The following is a 17639-nucleotide window of genomic DNA, read 5'->3' as shown; positions in this document are numbered from 1 at the left end:
TCAATGCAAATCCCCTGCTTATTCTAAAATTTTAAACTGGTGTATGTGGGAAAGAAAGCCTGGGATCAAAATACAATAATAAAAGTATTACTGCTATTTACTCCAGCACCTACACTTGACCGCATTTTTTTCATTTCATCCTTCTAACCCCCATAAGGGGGGTGCCATCACTCCATTTTACAGATGAGTAAACTGAGCCTCAGGGAGACTGGGCATCCTGCTTGAGGTCTCATAGGACCTGGACCCAAATATATCACACACCAAACCCACTATATTTTACTACTGCCTCTAATCTTTCTTTGAGCTGACATAGTCCTTAGGAACCTGGTAGGCTGTCGAGGTTGCTATGGCAACACCAGTTAAATGAGCAGTGGTTGGGCTCCCAAGTTCCCATTTGGTGGGGAAAGCAGTGAGCGAGCCTGCTACCAGGTCCTGCTGCCCTCAGTTCTGCCTGTCCTTTGAAGTCCTACTCTGGCCCACCTCCTCCAGGCAGCCCTCCCTACCCACAGGCCTTGCCTGACCCTGACCAATGTAACTTGGCGCAAGAAGTGGGTTCCTGGGCCTTGTGCCCCGGCTGGGACAAAGAGGGTCCTCGGAGCCCAGGAATCTCAGATCATGGTCTTTGGAATTCTGAGATGTTAGAAACTGGGGCCCAGAGAGGGATGGGAAAGAGTGCAGGATCTCACAGCAAATTCACCGGGAGAGCCCAGAGGAGAGCCGGGCCTCCCAGCTCCCAGGGTGCAGCCTTGACTCCTGCTCCAGCAGGCACTCCGTCAGGCCTGAGAGCCTGACGAGCCCACCCGTCTTCTATCACAGAAGGTCGACCAGCCACAACCAACCTGTGTGTCTTGGAAGCAAAGCCCTGGACTTCTCTGAGCCTCTAGTTATTCAACTGTGGGACAAAGCAGGCCTGGGAGCAGGAGTGGGGAGGCTAGAGGGCCCCTGCACAGCCAGGGGACGGGAAGGCAGCAGCTGCTAGAGGGAGAAAGACAGAGAGAAGTATAGGGCCGGGCAGGGAGGAGAGGGAAGGCGAGAGAGAGGATGAGGAGAGGGGCAGGCAGAGGAGGGAGGCAGTCCAAAAGAGCAGGGGTGAAGAGGGCCCTGGAGATGGGGCGAGGGAAGATGAAAATGGACATCAACACAAGGAGACAGAGACAGGGGAGAAGGGGGAGCATGGCTCTCAGGCAGCAGGATAGGCCCTAATAATAACCCTGATGAGGCTCCTCCCACCTCCTTGCTTCCCCCGGCATCCACGGTGACTGCTGGAGTGGGTCGGGATGGCCCTACTGGCTGACTACAGTCCCTCTGCAAAGCCCCCTGTGGCCACAGCCCCCTCTCTACACACACACTCCCGGCCCTATGCAACTCTGCCCCTTGTTAGCCAGGCAGCGAGTGGACAAACCCATCCTGGCCTCAGTTTCCTTCTCTCTAAACAGGGATCCAAGCTTGCCCTGAAGATGAGAGTCACATGGGCGTGGCTGGGCTTTGTTCCTGGTGCAGCTCAGGAGGAAGCTCAGGACAGGCTCCAGGACAGGTTGGCTCGTTGGGGGTAAGAAAAGCATAGGGTGCAAGGCCTGGCCAGGGAAGGCAGAGGCAGCCGCACAAGGAAATGAGGGAGCCTCCTATCTCGGGCCAGGGCTGCTTTCGCTCTCCCCTTTCTCTTTCCCTTTCTTTCTCTCTTTCTCTCTCTCTCTCAGGGAGACTGCTAGCTCTGTTGCTAGGAGACGAGGAAACTCAGTTATCATTAGCCACAGCCCTAGACAGGGGACGCAGGCCTCCATTGTCCCCTCCTCTGCCGCCTCTGGGGCGGATGTGACCTCCAAGGAGGATGAGGACTGTGACTTGTGGGTCCTCACCAGCCCTACCCTCCTCCCCGTGCTCCCCCCAACCTTTTGTCTCAGTTTTACTCTGCTGAGACCCCTGTGTCCTTCCCCGCCCCCTTCTCATCTCCTTTTTAATTTAACAAATGTCACGGAATGACCTGCTGGGTATAAGTTTGCTTTGAGGATTAGGGCCTAGAAAAGAAATCACGGAGAGACGAAGCCCTGAGTGTGGGAGGTGGGCCTGGGGCTCGCTCTGGCCCTCTGCCTCACCCCTGGCTGCCTCTGCTGTTCCCCAGCCTGCCACAGAGGCCGGGGCTCCTGGGTTCAGCCGGCTCAGGGCGGAGGGAAGAGCTGGGGCCTCAAAGTCCTGGCTGGGTGGTCTTGGGCAAATCACTCAACCTCTCTGAGCCTCAGTGTCCTCCTTTGCAAAACTGCCTCATAAGGCTGCTGTGGGGAAAAGACAAATCAGTGCATACTAAGTGCCTAGTGCAGTGTCTGGCACATAGTAAACATGTAATAGGCTCCCGCTGCTTACCAGTACTACTGGAATTACAATTAGAGCCCTCCAGAAAACCAGTGGGGATGCGGCAGAGAGCCCCAGAGGATATGCTCTGGCTGCTTCTGGGCAGAAGGCCTGTTTCTAGTTCCTGATGCTCCAGGAGCAAGGCTCAACCTGCAAGAAGCCTGTGAGGAAATTACCAGAAACCAGCCCTGGATACACCTGGCTTTTTGCCAGGGCCCCCCTTCCCCTCCGAGGGTGCTGCAGAAGGCGAGTCTGGAGTTGTGTCTGACAGATCACCTCACTTGAGCCTCCCAACTCCCAGCCAGGAAGCTCTGATGAGGAAGCAGAGCAACCCCCCCCCCCCACCAGCATGAGGCCCCCTCCCTCAGCCCCATGGCCAGGACTCACTGCACGTGGTCTCGGCCTCATCAGAGCCGTCGGGACACTCCTCCTCGCCATCACACTTCCACCGCTCTGGGATGCAGTGGCCATTGCCACAGGTAAAGTCGCTGTCTGCACAGGTCTTCTTGGCTGTGGGGCAAGGAGAAGAGCGTGAGTGGCCTGGTGGGCCCAGGAGGTTTTTCTCGGATACAGTCAGGTGGCCCCAGGGTGACCAGGATGTGTTCTGTCCGAGAGCAGGACCCCATGACCTCCCACCACCCCCCAGGCCACGGAGTGCCTCACCAACCAAGAGAGGGAAGGAGAGAAGCGCTAGGTCATTCCCCAGGCATCTGCTGAGCACCAGGTAGAGGCAGGTGGCCCCTGGCCCTGCCTCCAAGTTCAGGAGCTTGGGTCCAACAAGGGAGACAGAATCCATCCACCAAGGGACTGCTCATTCCTGTCATACTCCTCTTCCCCCAAAGTCCAGCTCCACTGCCCCCCCCCCCCCCCCCCACCGCCCCCCGGAAGTTTTCCCCATCACTGATGGCAGTTACTTTAATCTCTTTAGCCAGTTCTCAGCCCCTTTAGTGGTCTGTCCTGCTCCCCCCAACCAGGCCCCTCTGGAAGCACCGGGGAGCTGTTGCTAATGAATCCTAAAAGCAAATGATTACACTGAGACAAGATTAATGAGGTATGTTCTGTTTGGAGTGATGAAAAGAGCATCTACTGGGTAAGAGACCCAAATCAGTCTCCTGAGAGTAAGAGGCACTTAGACACCCTGGAGGGGAGGCTTCACGTGGAGGTCTGAATCCCAGCTCTGCCTCTCTCTATCTGTATGACCTTGGGGGTGTTCCTTAACCTCTGAGCCTCTGTTTTCTTAATGGGAAGAAGGAAACAAAAGGCTCTGAGGAGGAGTGACAAGCTACAATGTACGAAGCATATGGAAAGAGACCCTGGCACAGAAGATGCAGGAAGCAGCAGCTAGGCTGTTTTTCTGGTTTGAGCCTTAGTTAGAACAAGCTAAGGAAACAGGTGTTCTGTGCCCTCACAGGGAACTTATGTAGCAGGCTGAGATCTCACAGCTGGTAATAAAACTGGGATAAGAAGGCAGGAACACGGTTTGCCTTTCTCCCTGTCCCTCCACTGGCCTGATGTTCCTCCAGGGTAGGGACTCTCAGATTCACACAGGACCCAACCCAGGGTTGATCTCAGTGGGGACATTGAACTGAATGGTAAAGTGGCTGAATGGTAAAGGTCAGGACTCACCTTCTCCCAGGAAACTTCTTCCCAATGGCCAGCCTTGGATTATGTAAATCCTCCCACAGGCCCTCTGGCTGCCTCTGGGGTCATGGGGCTGCTCCGCCCCCCCCCCCCCCCCCCGCCCCACCTGGACAGCCTGACAGAAATTTGGGACAGACACTGGGTCTCCTGAATCCATTATATTTCTGCCTTTCAATGGAATCCTTGCAGTACATCTGCATGCTAAGATGAATTTTCTTCACGCTTTCTTTAGGAGATTACCTCTGTCTGTGCAGGGTTGGAAGAAACCAGAGGAATCAGTCTCCTTACAGATTAGGTGGAGGAACGGGATCTGAGGCCCAGAGAGGGAAAGGGGCTGGCTCAGGAAAACAACAAGGCAGGGATTCCTGGGTGGCTCAGTCAGTTCGGTGTCCGACTCTGGCTCAGGTCATGATCTCACGGTTCATGAGTTCAAGCCCCGCATCAGGCTTTGCTCTGACAGCTCAGAGCCTGGAGCCTGCTTCAGATTCTCCCTCTCTCTCCCACCTATGTGCATGCACTCACGCACTCGCTCTCTCTCTCTCTCAAAAATAAATAAATGAACATTTTAAAAAAAGAAAGAACCATCTCTTCTGCCTCCCAGCCCACCTCCCCAAGAAGCCCTCCCTGAGCCCCACACTGAGGAGCTGTTGTGGATACTCCTGAAATAAGTACAATTATAAACCACAGCACCTGGGGCATTTTTTAACATGAACACCAGAACATCCCTTCCACAAGAAGCTCAGCGCCCACCGAAGAGAAGAAATGCATATCCTAATGTCTTCTTCATCCTGTTCTAGCCTTCCCCAAGGCATTGTGTATGCCAGTCGTCTGTGCTGAGGAAATCCTGACCCAGAAGAGTTAAGTACATGCCCAAGGTCACATCTGAGTTGGGGCAGGGCCACAATACACTTCACAGTCAAGTACCCCTGTACCTTAGCATGGCTCCCCAAACAAAACACTCAGCAGCATCAGATTTGGAAGAAAAGCCTCAAACTAGGTGGGAAAAATCCCACAGCAGCTTTGGCTCGGCATTCAGTGAGCCTGCCTCTGGGCCAGGCTCTGCACTGAGCACACAGAAGAGAAATCAGCCCAACCTGCCCCCCAGGAACTCAATGCAGGTAGAGAACGGGCAGAACTCAAAAGAGCTTGGTGAAGAAGGTGATAAAGGGTCTCTGTCGCTGGCCTGGGGTGGCCAGGCACTAGCCCAAGACCCTTTCCTCCCTGGCATTCTGGAAGCCTGGGAGCGAGCTTGGCCTTCCATGGTGTGCCAAGCCCCACAGGCACCTGGCAAGGAGGCCAGGGCAGCCAAAATCACCAGCACAGTCCTGAAGGGCAGCCTTGAGGCCAAACAGGCTCAGGAAGTGGCAACCTCGGGAACGGATGTCTCCTGGCGGTGTACTAGAGAACAGATTTGTTCGCTGTCATGACCGGTTGGGACATCTTTTGCCCTGGTGCTCTGGCCCGGCACCTTTCACCCAATACCCCAGTGACTCCTTGCATCCATCCTGATAGTGCTATTAATCCCATTTTACAGAAGAGACACCTGAGGCTCAAAGAGGTGAAGGTGGTGGGTGGCAGAAGTGGAGTTTTAATTCCATGTGGCAGCTGCCAAAGCTTGGGCTCTTTCCACAGGTGCTTCCTAAGGCCCTCAGGCTCAGAGGACCCCAGAAGAGCAAATGCAGTGTGACCAGTGAAATAAATAGCTCTTGGGTCCCCGGGGCTACATGACAAGGCAATAGGCAGATCAGGCACATAAATGAAGTATTCCCTAGAATGTGCCCAGAAGCGTATGCCAGAATAACAGTGATGCACTGTCTCTGCTAATGGACTACTCTGGGGAATCTGAGGCAGCATGGCCACTTTCAGGTTGGGGACCAGACTAAATACCTTAGAGGGCCTCATCTGTAACCACATGGAAAGACTTGGAACAAGAGCTGAGGCTGAATGCTGGCATGGCCTCCTCCTCTCTGGGTGACCTTGGGCAAGTTCCGTCCCTCTTTGGGCAAGTGGGGGGGGGGTGGCTTTCCCATGCAGCACTGCTACAAGGACAAAAGGCAAAAAAGGCTCTCCCAGGGGATCCCAGGGAGCATCCCAGTGTTGGGTCATTCAGTGTAATGAGCCTGACAGTCCCTCATCAAGAGGCTACATCAGCCCTGCCAAGGCATGAGGGCTGAACAGTCTTTCAGGCCTGTCAGAGCAAGGCATGCCAGACCCCCATTCCTGGCCTTGGCTCCGACTCCCAGGGTGATTCCCCAGCTGGGCTCGAGGCTGTGGCTCCCTGTTTCCAGGGATTTATTTCCGTCCATGCCAGTCTGCCCCCTGGACAATGCCCACCTCTGTGAGCCCCTGTACTCCACAACCCAGGAGCTGTACATAGTCATCCAGGGTCTGCGACATCATAATCTGGTGCCATGGCAACAGATGTGCTGCCACAAAGGATTTGGGATTCCAGAGGGTGGTGGGGAGGAGTTGACCCCAGGGCAGAGTTGGGGAGAATGGGAAATGCAGGACAAAGGAGGTAGGCGTTGCTACTTGTAATAAAAACATGGGCAGAGGAAAGCGTCGGACAGTCCATGGTCAGACAAACTCTGCTTTGCTACGTATGGGCTGTGTGATCTTTTGCAAGTTATACAACTTCTCTGAACCTCGCTTTCTTCACCTACATTCAGAGATAATATCCCTGCTTCGCCAAACACACAAGGTTGTGGGAAGCAAATGGGCTAAGGATGGTATCAGGGCATTATAACTGAAAAACATAAACGTGCAAGTTTGAGGCGTGGGAAGTCAGCAGCCCCAGCTGTTGCGTGCGGGACATTGGGTCCATCAGTCACAGGGCCTGCCTCCTCATTTGGAAATGGAGGTGTGGTGCTGACCGAATCTGAAGTCTTCCTCAACACCCAGAGTCTATGATCTTGTGCAATTATTATGATCACTCAGCACCTCCCAGCTTCTCCGCCCCCGGAGACCTCCTTCCCTGAGACAATATGATCCTTCCCACTGCTGTTCCCCACCCACGCCCATCCAGCGGCCCCAGTGCAGACAGGGGGCTTCAAAACAAAGAGCACTCAGGGCTTCCAGGTGGAGCTGCTTGGTGTGGACTCCTTTGGCAAGCAGTGCTCTGTCACGGCAGAGCCCAGGGTCTTCAAGGCCCCTCTACAATTCTCCTATTCTGTAAACCAGAAAACCAAGGCCCCGAGAGAGGTGGCTACTCAAGGTCACAGCACATGTCTGTGGGAAGGCTGCACTTGAGCCCTGATATATTCGGACTCTCAGTCCCGCTATGTGGCCAGGAAGCCAGGGGGAGGGTCACCTGACCCAGCCCAGGCATCAAAGAAGGCTTCCTGAAGGAGGGGACCATGTTCAAGGAAGAGGAGTCAGCCAAACCACGGGAGTGAGGAGAATGATAAAGGGCATTCCAGGAAGTGGGGATAACAGGCCTGGGGTGTGGAGGAGCCAGCAGAATGGCAATTTGGGGCAGGAGAGGGCGCAAGTGGCAAGGGACCCGGGAGCTCTACCATGCCAGGGCCAAACTGGCCTTGCTGGCAACCAAGCTGCCCCTCAGAGGCCCAGCACAGGAGCTTCACTTTCCCTGAGCTCACCCCGCACCTGCTAAGCACAGAAGACTGCTTCATAGCCAACAAAACCCATGGCTCCAAGCTGCCTGGGCTTCCTTCAGGATTTGGAGAGACTGTGCAAGACGGATGATTGGCCCCTAGGAGAGGAGAGAGGCAAAGGGCAGGAGAGTGGGGGTAGCCAGCGCCCAGAGGTTTGGGATAAGACTTGCTATTTTTCCCATTGGAGATGCACAATCTCCCCTGGCTTACTGAAGGTCCCGGGAAGGCCTGCAGATATCAGAATGACGTTGTTTCCTTCCGCACACTTCCCAAACCTGTTTAGCCAACGAACTTCCTTTTCAGGTGCCATTGTCTATTAATGTCCCAAGAAACAAGTGGGCCAATAAACCACACCTGAGGACATACCGCTGTGGTACAAGTCCTTCATCCTGTAGATAAGAAGATGAGGCCCAGGGAGGGGAAGGACTGGCCTACGGCCACACAGCAGAAGCTGGTACCCAGTCTGCTGTCTCTGGGCCAGCTCCACCAAGCCATGAAGAAAAAGGAGAAGGTATTCACAGAGCACTTGGCTGAAGCTGTAGGGAGACCCCAGTCCTCAGAGCAGGGACCCGTGCAGAGAAGAGCAGGAAAGAGGGGGCTGGGGCCAGGCCACATGGGACAGGTTGATGAGAGAGACGTCAGGGATGCAGGCCCTCAGGTTTCTGCAGACAGGCTGTGGGCCCCAGGGAATATTCTCTGATGGCAGAGCAGAGACCCATAGGCAAGCTGGATTCCAGCTCAACACGACTTGAGGCACCCGGGTAGGTCCCTTCCCCTCCCAGGGCACAGAAGGGACTGATCTGTCCCCATTTCCTCTCCCAGGCCTGGACCAGCACCGGATGGCTGGGCTCAGGCCCTGCAACCCAGCCCTAAGGCAGCTGGGCCTCTTGTACCCAGGTCGGGGAGATGAAAGGGCTGCTCCCCCCACTGTTATCCTACTGCGGGGCTCGCCAGGCCTCAGCATTGCCAAGACAACCGCTGCCAGCAGAACGCGGATCCGGGGTGGGGGCGGGGGGCGTGCCAGCCCGCCCCTGGCCTACTAACCTGGCAGGCAGATTTAAATGACAGCCCAGGAAGCTACTATTAAACTGTCACCCCAGTCAACGGGACGACAGACCCTGAGTGTTCAACGGCTGCAGCAACAACACAGCAGGAGTGAGAGGGGGAGGAGCCGGTGGCCCAGAGCAACCTGCACCCCCTCCCGAGAGGCCCCTGTCTGCCTACTCGGTCACCCGCTGGCCAGAGCCACCCTCTCAGGCTGTGGCGAGTCCTGGCACGGAGTTGCAGCACAGCACAGGGCCTGGAAAACTCTATTTTGAGGCGGAGGAACCCTTTTACCAAGTGAAACCCCTACATATAAAACAGACAAAAATGGAGGTGCAGCACTTATTGAAAAGAGGGTTAGGGGAGACCCCACTGGCCATTTCCCCATCATCCCCTGAAACAGGCCCTGGTGGGGCCATGAAACCCTGGGCTCACAGCCCATCCCCAGCAGCACTGGGTTCAAACCCCAACCCCTCCCCAGATGTGAGATGTTCTGAGGAACCCTGTGTTTGAAGATTCCCGGGGGTCTGGGTACCTGGCTGTCTCAGTCTGTAGAGCATGATTCTTGATCACGGGGTCTTAAGGTCAAGGCCCATGTTGTGTGTAGAGATTACTTAAAAATAAAATCTTTAAAAATAAAAAATAAAGATCCTATAGGTCTAATCTAACATTTAGAACAGCTTCCATGGACTTAAGATTGTAACTTTCTAAGGAGCCAAGGTTCTAAGACAGCACACTCTGATCTGCTCATGCTCAGCCCCGGGACGGGACTCCAGGACAGTTACGGCATGAGTCACTAGGTCCATAAGCTGTGGATGGCCTCCGATTCCACCCTTGCAAGGCACTGTATCTCTCAATCCAAGTGTCCACAGGCTGACAAGCAGACTCAAGGCTCTAGGCGCTGTTGGACAGGCAAATGGTTCCCACAGTGTCCCAACACCCACGAAGTGTGGTGGGCGGGCCTTGGCTCCCAGCTTTGTGCTGCCCAGCAGGCTCCAGGGCCTCAGGCCACCACCATCCATCAGCAGGTGACATCTGAGTGCGCTACCCACCCCCCCCTCATCCCACCTGGGGAGAGAGAGGAAATGAAGCAGCAGCAGGTGCTGGACGGAGCAGGGGCGGACATGTGAAGGGTTTGAGGGAAAAAATGAAAGAATGAAGCAGTGAGCCTCAGAGGACCACTCTTTGGTGAGGGCATCTTTGCTTTTAAATTGGGCAGTTTCCCTTAAAAATTTCCAGGTTCTCTCTTCCTCTTCCAACCCACTACACGAAAAGGCTGCACATTTTTACCCAGTCCAGATCATAAGACAAAGCAAAACCAAAAGACAAGGTATGGAATTGAGGTTTGGAAGGCTGGAGGGGGACTGGAGGAGAGGCAGCCACAGAGAGGTCTTCCTGGAGGAGGTGATTCCCCAGCATGACGGGCAGCTGAGGGATGGCTCAGGGGAGTGGGTGGGGGGGATGCAGTATCCCATGGTCGGCTGTGTCCAGGGACACAGATGTTGCTCAGGAGCTGCCCATACTATCTTGTGTCTCTTTAAAATGAAGAGACGGGGTCTCCATACTCCCCTAAGCCGGGGATCCTTGGAGGGGCATGCCGTCCACTAGGTGAGGAGGGAGAGGGAGCTCCAGATCGGAAGAGGGGCTTGAGCAATGCCTCCCTGCCAAACTTGAACCCTAGCCCCCTCTCCCAATCCAGAGCTCTTGCCTCAGCGTTCTTAGCCTGGGTGTTCACCTGGCTGCACACAAGTGCTTTCCCGTCATTTCCTTCATCTAGTGCCCCCCACCCCAACAAGCTCTGGAGCCAAGTGGGTGCTCAGAGAATATCTATGGCCCCACTCCTCTGATGGGCCATGTGACCTCTTCCCACTCTGCACATCAGTTTCCTTGTGTGAACAAATCTTTAAGGACTCTCCAGCTGAAATTCTGGGTCAGTGACTATGACACAGGTGTTGCTGCCCCTCCAAAAGGGTCACCTGGGGCTTCTCACAGCCAAGTCGGTCCTCTGGATCCCAGCACATCAGAGCTGCTCTCAGATGCCACCGGCCACCCCGGCCCCACCGTCACCAAGGGAGGTCCAAGCCCTAGCTGGGGTATGTGGGACTCCCTGTCGCCACAGGGAAGATGAGCGTCTCCGAGGGACAGACGACAAAGGGGTCTAACTGTCACAGTGATTTGTGGACACAGGACGTATTGAGCCAGTGACAGCTGTAGGGGGTGGTGGAAGATGGGGGTGGAGGAGAGGCGAATGGGATCCACAGGGGTCCCTGGCTGGTGCCTGCGAAAAGACCAAACATTGCAAGAGGGGTGCTGCTTAGATGATAAGGTGGCACTCAGCTCAGGCCCCAAGCTCTGGCTGGTCCCACCTTGGATTTGGGCCACCCACTTGGCACTGGGATTTTAGGGCCCGAGGGAACAGTTGGAGGGAAACTCATGGCACCCTCAGAGTAGAAGCCTCCAGAGGGCAGGAGGCATGGCTGGGAAACCCTCTATGACCGCCAGCCATTCATCTCAGACCCCAGCTGCACACTGTCCCTCCAGTCAGGTGGGGAGCAGAGAGCTGTCCCCAGGGGGAACTCAGCCTCCTGTGACCAGAGGGCTTTCCTGTCTAGCCCCAGCCAGGCCACCTGAGCTGGGGGTGCACAGCTCTGCCTCCCTCAGGCAGACCTTGGAGGCTGCCAAGGTCACCCACCTTCCAGGCCCTGTGCTCCTAGCACCGGCCCTCTGGTGGAAAGGGAAGCAGTTCCTCTGTCTCTTCCTCTGCAGCTGAAGAAAAGGCTCCAGATCCCACTCCAGCCAGGCTCTGCCACCAGCATGCTGGGTGGCACCCGACAGGCCACTCTGGGCTCTGCTACCTCTACCCACGCTGATTTCAAGTAGGAAACCCAGGGCTCCTCTGGGCAGAACTCCGCAGCAAGGAACCAAGCCAGAGGGGTCTGGCACACAACACGCAGGCACTACTCCGGCAACAGCCTGGGTTGGGCTTGCTGGCGGTCAGGGAGTGAATGACGAGGCTGAGACCATGCCTGTCTGGGAGGGGGAGTCCTCCTCCCACCCCACAGGCAGGCAGGCCCCTGCAGTAGTGTTGATGCAGCACCTTCTACCTAGCAGGCGATGGCTGAAGCAGCCCTGGCTAAGTGGAAATGCAAATGCTTTCACCAGTCAGGCTGCCAGGAGACGCGTGGCCGGGAGGCGCCCCACTGGGCCATCCTGGTGACGTATGAACAGCGCATCTCCTGTCTATGGCCTGGGAGTCCTGGCTCTATTACGTGACCTTGCCTACTCTGTGCCTTCTCTCTTCCTCCACACATGACCGGACTGGATAAGAGGACGTCTACGTGCTTTCCTTCGGAAGTCCGGTGTTATCCACCACAAGGTCCAGAGCAAGGCGGATGGAACTGTGGCTCTGTCCCCACGCCGGCCGAGTCCAGCCTCCAGGTGGGGGGCTGTGAAACCAGAGCCAGTAGCCACTGCCCTGCTGAAGGCCTCTCCGGAATCTGCAAGCCCTCTTTCTTTCCTTGTCCTGCCAGGTTCCCATCTCCCCTAGAAGATGACCAAGTGTCGCAGCAGGGTCCTCATGAACACCTCAAGCTATGCTGCTAATGGCTCTGGCCCACCCCTGGGTTCCGCGGGCTTCCACATGCATTCAAAGGTCATGGGCAAAACCGTGGGCTCCCCACTAGCTTCCTTTACTTGTGCGGCTCTACCAGGGAGGGGCTCTTCCATCTCCACCTGGCAAACTCTCCCCACTCCTCAAGACCAGCTCAGGCGTCTTCGGTTGATTGTGTCTGGCAATGCCTTCCGCCTCCAACAAGGCAGAAAGGAGTGGAGACACAGCCTGGGGCCCACGGGGCCCAGAGCACCAAGGGAAATCCTTCACAAACTCCATTCCCACAGGCTGGCCTATTTGACTGCCATATTTGTGGCAGGCCAGATCTGGGCAGTGCCCGGACAGAGCCCTTCAGGGCTACACCCACCTTGGCTGGAAGTGATGAGGTGAAGATCTGTACCCCTGTTGGGGACAGCATTCGTCTCCCAGTTGGTGGTTTGGGGAGGGCTCCCCTCCACCAGATTGGAGCAAAATAAGCTCAGTAAGTCATCCCAACAGCACGGTCAGCCGGTGACACATGGCTCAGCTACCACCATGAAGCCAGCCTCAGGGAGATGCAAACCCTTCCAGTCTCATGGTAGCTGGGCCTTTAGCCGCAGGAAAGCCCTTCACAGGGCTTCCCTGGGGAAGTTCTACAAACCCAGGCCTGGGTTGGGGGTGTGGGGAGGAGCCTCTGAGTGGTCTGGGCCTCGGAGTCCTAGGCACACCACTCCAGGCTTCCCTTGACCTCTGCAGTGACTGTGGGAAACTCCCCTACATGTCCTGTGTCTCAGTCTCCTCATCTAGATATGGGAGGAGAAAGAAGTCAGGTTTTCCATGTGTGTCATTCATGGGCCTGCCATGGGGACCCCGTCAGGTCAAGAGTGGAAGAGACAGATGAAGAGCTCTCCAGGCATGTGGGCAGGGGTGAGTGCTACGTGCCCAGTGTAATCGGCACCTGATTCCAGGGGGGTGGCAGTAATGTGCTGCTGGGTGATGAGGACAGCAGAAGATGTACAAGGCTCTGGCCAGGTGTTCCATGTGGGGAGGGGAAGGACCTTGAAAGTAGGGGCCGCAGAGGAGCAGCAGCTCAGAGAGGGGAAGTTCACACTCCAAGGCAACCCCGGCAAAGCAGTTACACTCTTGCCCAAGACCCAGAAGTGGAGCAGAATGCAGTTTAAGAGGCTCACAGAATCATAAAACAGCCCTAGAATCACTGAATAGAATCTTCAGTTCAAGGACGTGATCTTAGAATCTGAAAACACACAGTTTAAAAGTACTTATACCAAATGGCCCAATGTTAGGGCTGTGGATACAGAGAATCTGTCCAACTTTGAAATTACTGAGAGAATCTTAAACTCACAGAGAACAGAACCCTAGAAGGTTCTAATCCAGACGCCAGGAGTGGCAAAGGCCTGCCCCTTCCCCCAACCAGTGCGGGAATCCTCTGTTCTCAGTGCTGACATATGGCCATTCTGCCCTCCTGAATGCTCTCAGCAACAGGGGACTCAGTCAGCGGTGCCCGCTGGAGGCTGGGCACGTTCCTTCCTCTTGAACAGAGAGGGAAATAAGTTCTCAACAGGAGATCCCCACCTCGTACAAATGGGTTTTTCACCCCTCCTTGTTCTTTGGCTCTGGTCGGAAAGATTCCTAGGGAAGTGGAAAGGAGCCAAGAGCTGCCACAAAATGACTTTAACCACCAGACAGGCTGGTAATAGGTTTCGGTGGGAAAAAAGGAAGGAGAGGGGCGATTAATTCCAACTTGCTATGCGATAAAGGAAATTAAGGCATAATACTGAGGAGGCAGCAGTTCTATTAACCTGCATGGAATACCAATAACTTCGGTCCTCTCAAAATTGCTAGAAATAAAAAGAAAACTCCAAAAGAGAATGTGATTGTGGCCCAAGGCTCATCTGGATTAGGCTGTTTGTTTGCCCTGGCACCCTAATGATGGGAATGAGGGAAAATTCCCCGTTTCCTGGGAGACGGCCGTGCCTGAGTCGGGGAGGAAAGGCAGGCCCACGCGTTGCCACTGGACCGCTTGGCAAAGAGCTCAGGGCAGAGGGGGTCCCCAGGCACCCTTCAGCGACAGCTCGGTGCAAGGGCCCTCAGGGCTTCTCCTTGTCCAGCACACACCCTTGGCCTTATGTTCTGGGGGACCAAGGGAGGGCCGACCTTCTGATGACCCCCCATTCTAACTGGAAAGCCTTAGATCTCTGCTGCTGGAGGATGAAAGAATGAAGCAGGGCACCTACTGTACCTGGTGCCCTGCTAGCTGCTGCCAAGCTCTGCAGTTTGGGAAGACCCTCAGAGCTGCCCATGTCTCAGGGCACTGGTCCTGCAGAGCTGGGGCTCAGGGCCCTGGCTGAGACCACCCACATATCTGGCGCCAGCCACGGGGCAGGCAGCATGGGCAGAGTTAACGGCCATGGGCCACAGTTCACTGCCTCCAGCCAGGGGCCCAGCAGGGCAGAAGGAGGTAGATGGGGCTATGGGAGACAAGTGCAGAGAGGGAGTGGGGCAGGCGGCCAGCAGATCCTCACGGTCAGTGGCGCCCTGGCCCAGACCCTGGCCACCTTTGCCACTTCTCAGACCCCCTCACCCTGAGATTCTGAGACAGCACAGTCATCCGAACAAGATAGGTCTCAGCACAGCGTGGGCGAAAGGAAAGTCACTTCTTTTTTTTTTTTTTTTTTTTTTTAACATTTTTTATTTATTTCTAGGAGAGAGAGAGAGAGACAGCGTGAGCAGGGGAGGGTCAGAGAGAGAGGGAGTCACAGACTGAAACAGGCTCCAGGCTCTGAGCTGGCAGTCAGCACAGAGCCCGACGCGGGGCTTGAACCCACGAACCGTGAGATCATGACCCAAGCGAAAGTCGGACGCTTAACCGACTAAGCCACCCAGGCGCCCCGGAAAGTCACTTCTGAAACAGCCTGCTCTGCGAGCATCCCCCCTGCCCCGTGACTTCCACCCACGTCTGCCTTTTCTCTGAATGGACATTTTCTCCTAGCACAGGCATTTGGCAGATGCTGGTCCGCTGCCCACGATGGCACCCCTGCCCCCAGGAGCTGGCTAAGGAACCAGGGCTCAAATCTGGCCTTTCTCCCCTTAGTAGCTGGCAGGTAGCTTGACCTCTCATCATAATGTACAATTATGATGGTGAATCTTGACTTGCAGGATAGTTGGTTGTGAGATATGTCTATCAGTTGGGCACTCAGACAGATGTTCAGAATAACCTAATATTTCAGAAAATAGGTATTAGAAAATGTTCAGTGATAGAACTTCTGACTTTTCTCAGTTGCTCCCACACTCCTAGGCTTTGTACCCAGTAGGCCCTCAGAAAGTTCTTGTTAACAGTTATTAAAGGACATCAGGAGGCCTGGCCTCTCGTCCTGGGCCTCGTGGGTCTTCCCAACTTGGTTTTTCCATGTGTAAGCAGAAGGGCTGTTCCTTGGAAAGCTGCAGAGGGGAAGGGGGCTGGAATGTGTTCCGTTGCCCGTTTCTGGCTGAGGCCAGGGTCGAGCCCGTGTGAGGCTGGGAGGCCAGCATGTCCTGTAGGCACAGCTTCCTCATTCTCTGGGAGCCCCATGCTCTACCACGAAGTCCAGGACCCCACCTCCTGGCCTTCTCTTTAAGGAACCCTGGGGACATGGGGCCTTGATCGTAGTGTGAGGGCCACTTCTGGGCCAAACTCTCATCTGTCCACTGTACCTTGGGGTTTACAAAGCCCTTTGCATATACCTCCTCATTCAGTTCTTACAACTACCCTGTGAGGCTCAGAGAGGGACAGGATGGGCCCAGGTCACACAGCTACCTATCTGCCCAGTGTTCTGCCTTGACATCACCACCCTAGCCAGTCCAGTGACCTAACTACCTCCTTCATGAAATGAGAAGGACACAGGGTCTGCAGTGCAAGTCTTGACCTTGTCCCCCACCAACCCAAGCAATCCTGACAAATGGGGGCGGTACTCTCTCAAGAACATCTCCGAGGCACCGTGAAAATCTAACAGTATAAGAGATGCCAAAGGCAAGAAACACTGGCCAGTGGAGAAGAAAGAGCACAGCCCAGGGAGCCCCAGAGCCTGAGCTCCAGTCCTGGCCCTTCCGCACTTTGGCTCTGTGCTTGGGCAGGCCGGGGTCTCCCCATCTGTCAAAGAGGGAGCAGGAATCCCATCTTGCCTGCCCCCTGCGGGCCAGCTGTGCACTTGCCAAACCTCCCCTCATCCCACCTGCGCCTGGTGCACCTGTCTACGATCACCACCTCAGCCAGGAGGAGTTGAGGGACTGCCCCCTCTCTGCATGCAGCTTATCTTGACCCACTGCCCCCAAAAGCTAGGCCTGCAGTGTGTTCAGGCAGGCGTGCTGACCCTCGGTGCATGCACAGAGCACGCGTGCTTGCACACGAACACACATGCACATAGCGGCACACACGGCCCACCTGCACACTCGGATGTGCAGAGCATACCAAACATACTCAGACGTGAGTGCCACCCGGTACACATGCCACACCACGCGGACCACACACCCACACATGCACAGGTGGCTTTGTGTGACATTCACAGTACAGACAAATATGTGTAGATCTTCCTGCCTCTCTCGTGACAGCCAGATGGTGGGATTCTCCCAGAGGGCTACCATTTAATGCTCTAATTAATTTAAAAAAATTCTAGGTACCCAGAGTCTGGGTTGGTTCCAAATGTCCCGGGCATGGCACAGCTCAAAGCCAAGGAGGGAAGCAGGGCCTAGGGGGAGGGACTGTGGGGTCAGGGAGGGGGAGGGCCTCCCATTGAACTCAGGAGAGGCTGTGCCCTTACCTCGAGGGTTGATAACCTACCCTAGGAAGGGGGGCTGGGCTCAAGAGCCATCTGCTCACACATGGGCCTCGTTCTGGTCCCAGGAGAGCCCCACAATCCAGGGCAGGGAGAGACCCCTTCACGCATCCCTGGCCGGGCTGTCTGGCCTCAGCAGACCAGGAGCTCAGTCCCTGTGAAGGTCATTGGGCTCCTGTCAAATTGCACTGTAGTCCTGGGGCTCACATCCAGATCCAAGTTCACTCTTTAGAAGCCCTACTGTATGACTCTAAGGCACAATGGGAGGAAACAAAACACACAGCCACCACAGTCTGCAGTGTGAGATGGATGAGGTGGAGATGACAGGTAGGCCCAGAGGGACTTGCACTGCTCCCTGCCCTCCTGCTTACATGCCTCCAGGGACGGGATGCTCACTACATCTCCTGGTTGCCTTTTCTGATTGGCCCAGAGTCCGTCCTCTGCCGGTGAGCGCTGGCTGTTCTCTGGGCTACAGCGCCCAGGTGGCTCAGGCTGGAAGGAACTGTGCAGCGCTAACCCCCAGGCCTTTCCTCTGACTTTCCCAGGGGCACATTCTTTGCTGCTGAGTGTTTGGGA

At 55.5% G+C, this 17639-nt stretch overlaps 1 protein-coding gene across 12 annotated transcripts in view; it reads right to left on the bottom strand.

Moving 5' to 3' along the window:
• Positions 1-17639, bottom strand: part of LRP8 (LDL receptor related protein 8) — a 75108-nt gene that overhangs the window by 38716 nt on the left and 18753 nt on the right. For all 12 annotated transcript variants that reach the window (XM_039238261.1, XM_039238266.1, XM_039238297.1 and 9 more), the window contains exon 3: positions 2734-2856. In XM_039238261.1, coding sequence (XP_039094192.1) covers positions 2734-2856 — 123 coding nt within the window. The remainder of the gene's footprint in view (positions 1-2733; positions 2857-17639) is intronic.

The sequence above is a fragment of the Hyaena hyaena genome, unplaced genomic scaffold (genome assembly GCF_003009895.1).
Source record: "Hyaena hyaena isolate Hyena2069 unplaced genomic scaffold, ASM300989v1 scaffold_5, whole genome shotgun sequence".
NCBI lineage: Eukaryota > Metazoa > Chordata > Mammalia > Carnivora > Hyaenidae > Hyaena > Hyaena hyaena.
This window is presented reverse-complemented; position numbering and strand designations above follow the sequence as displayed.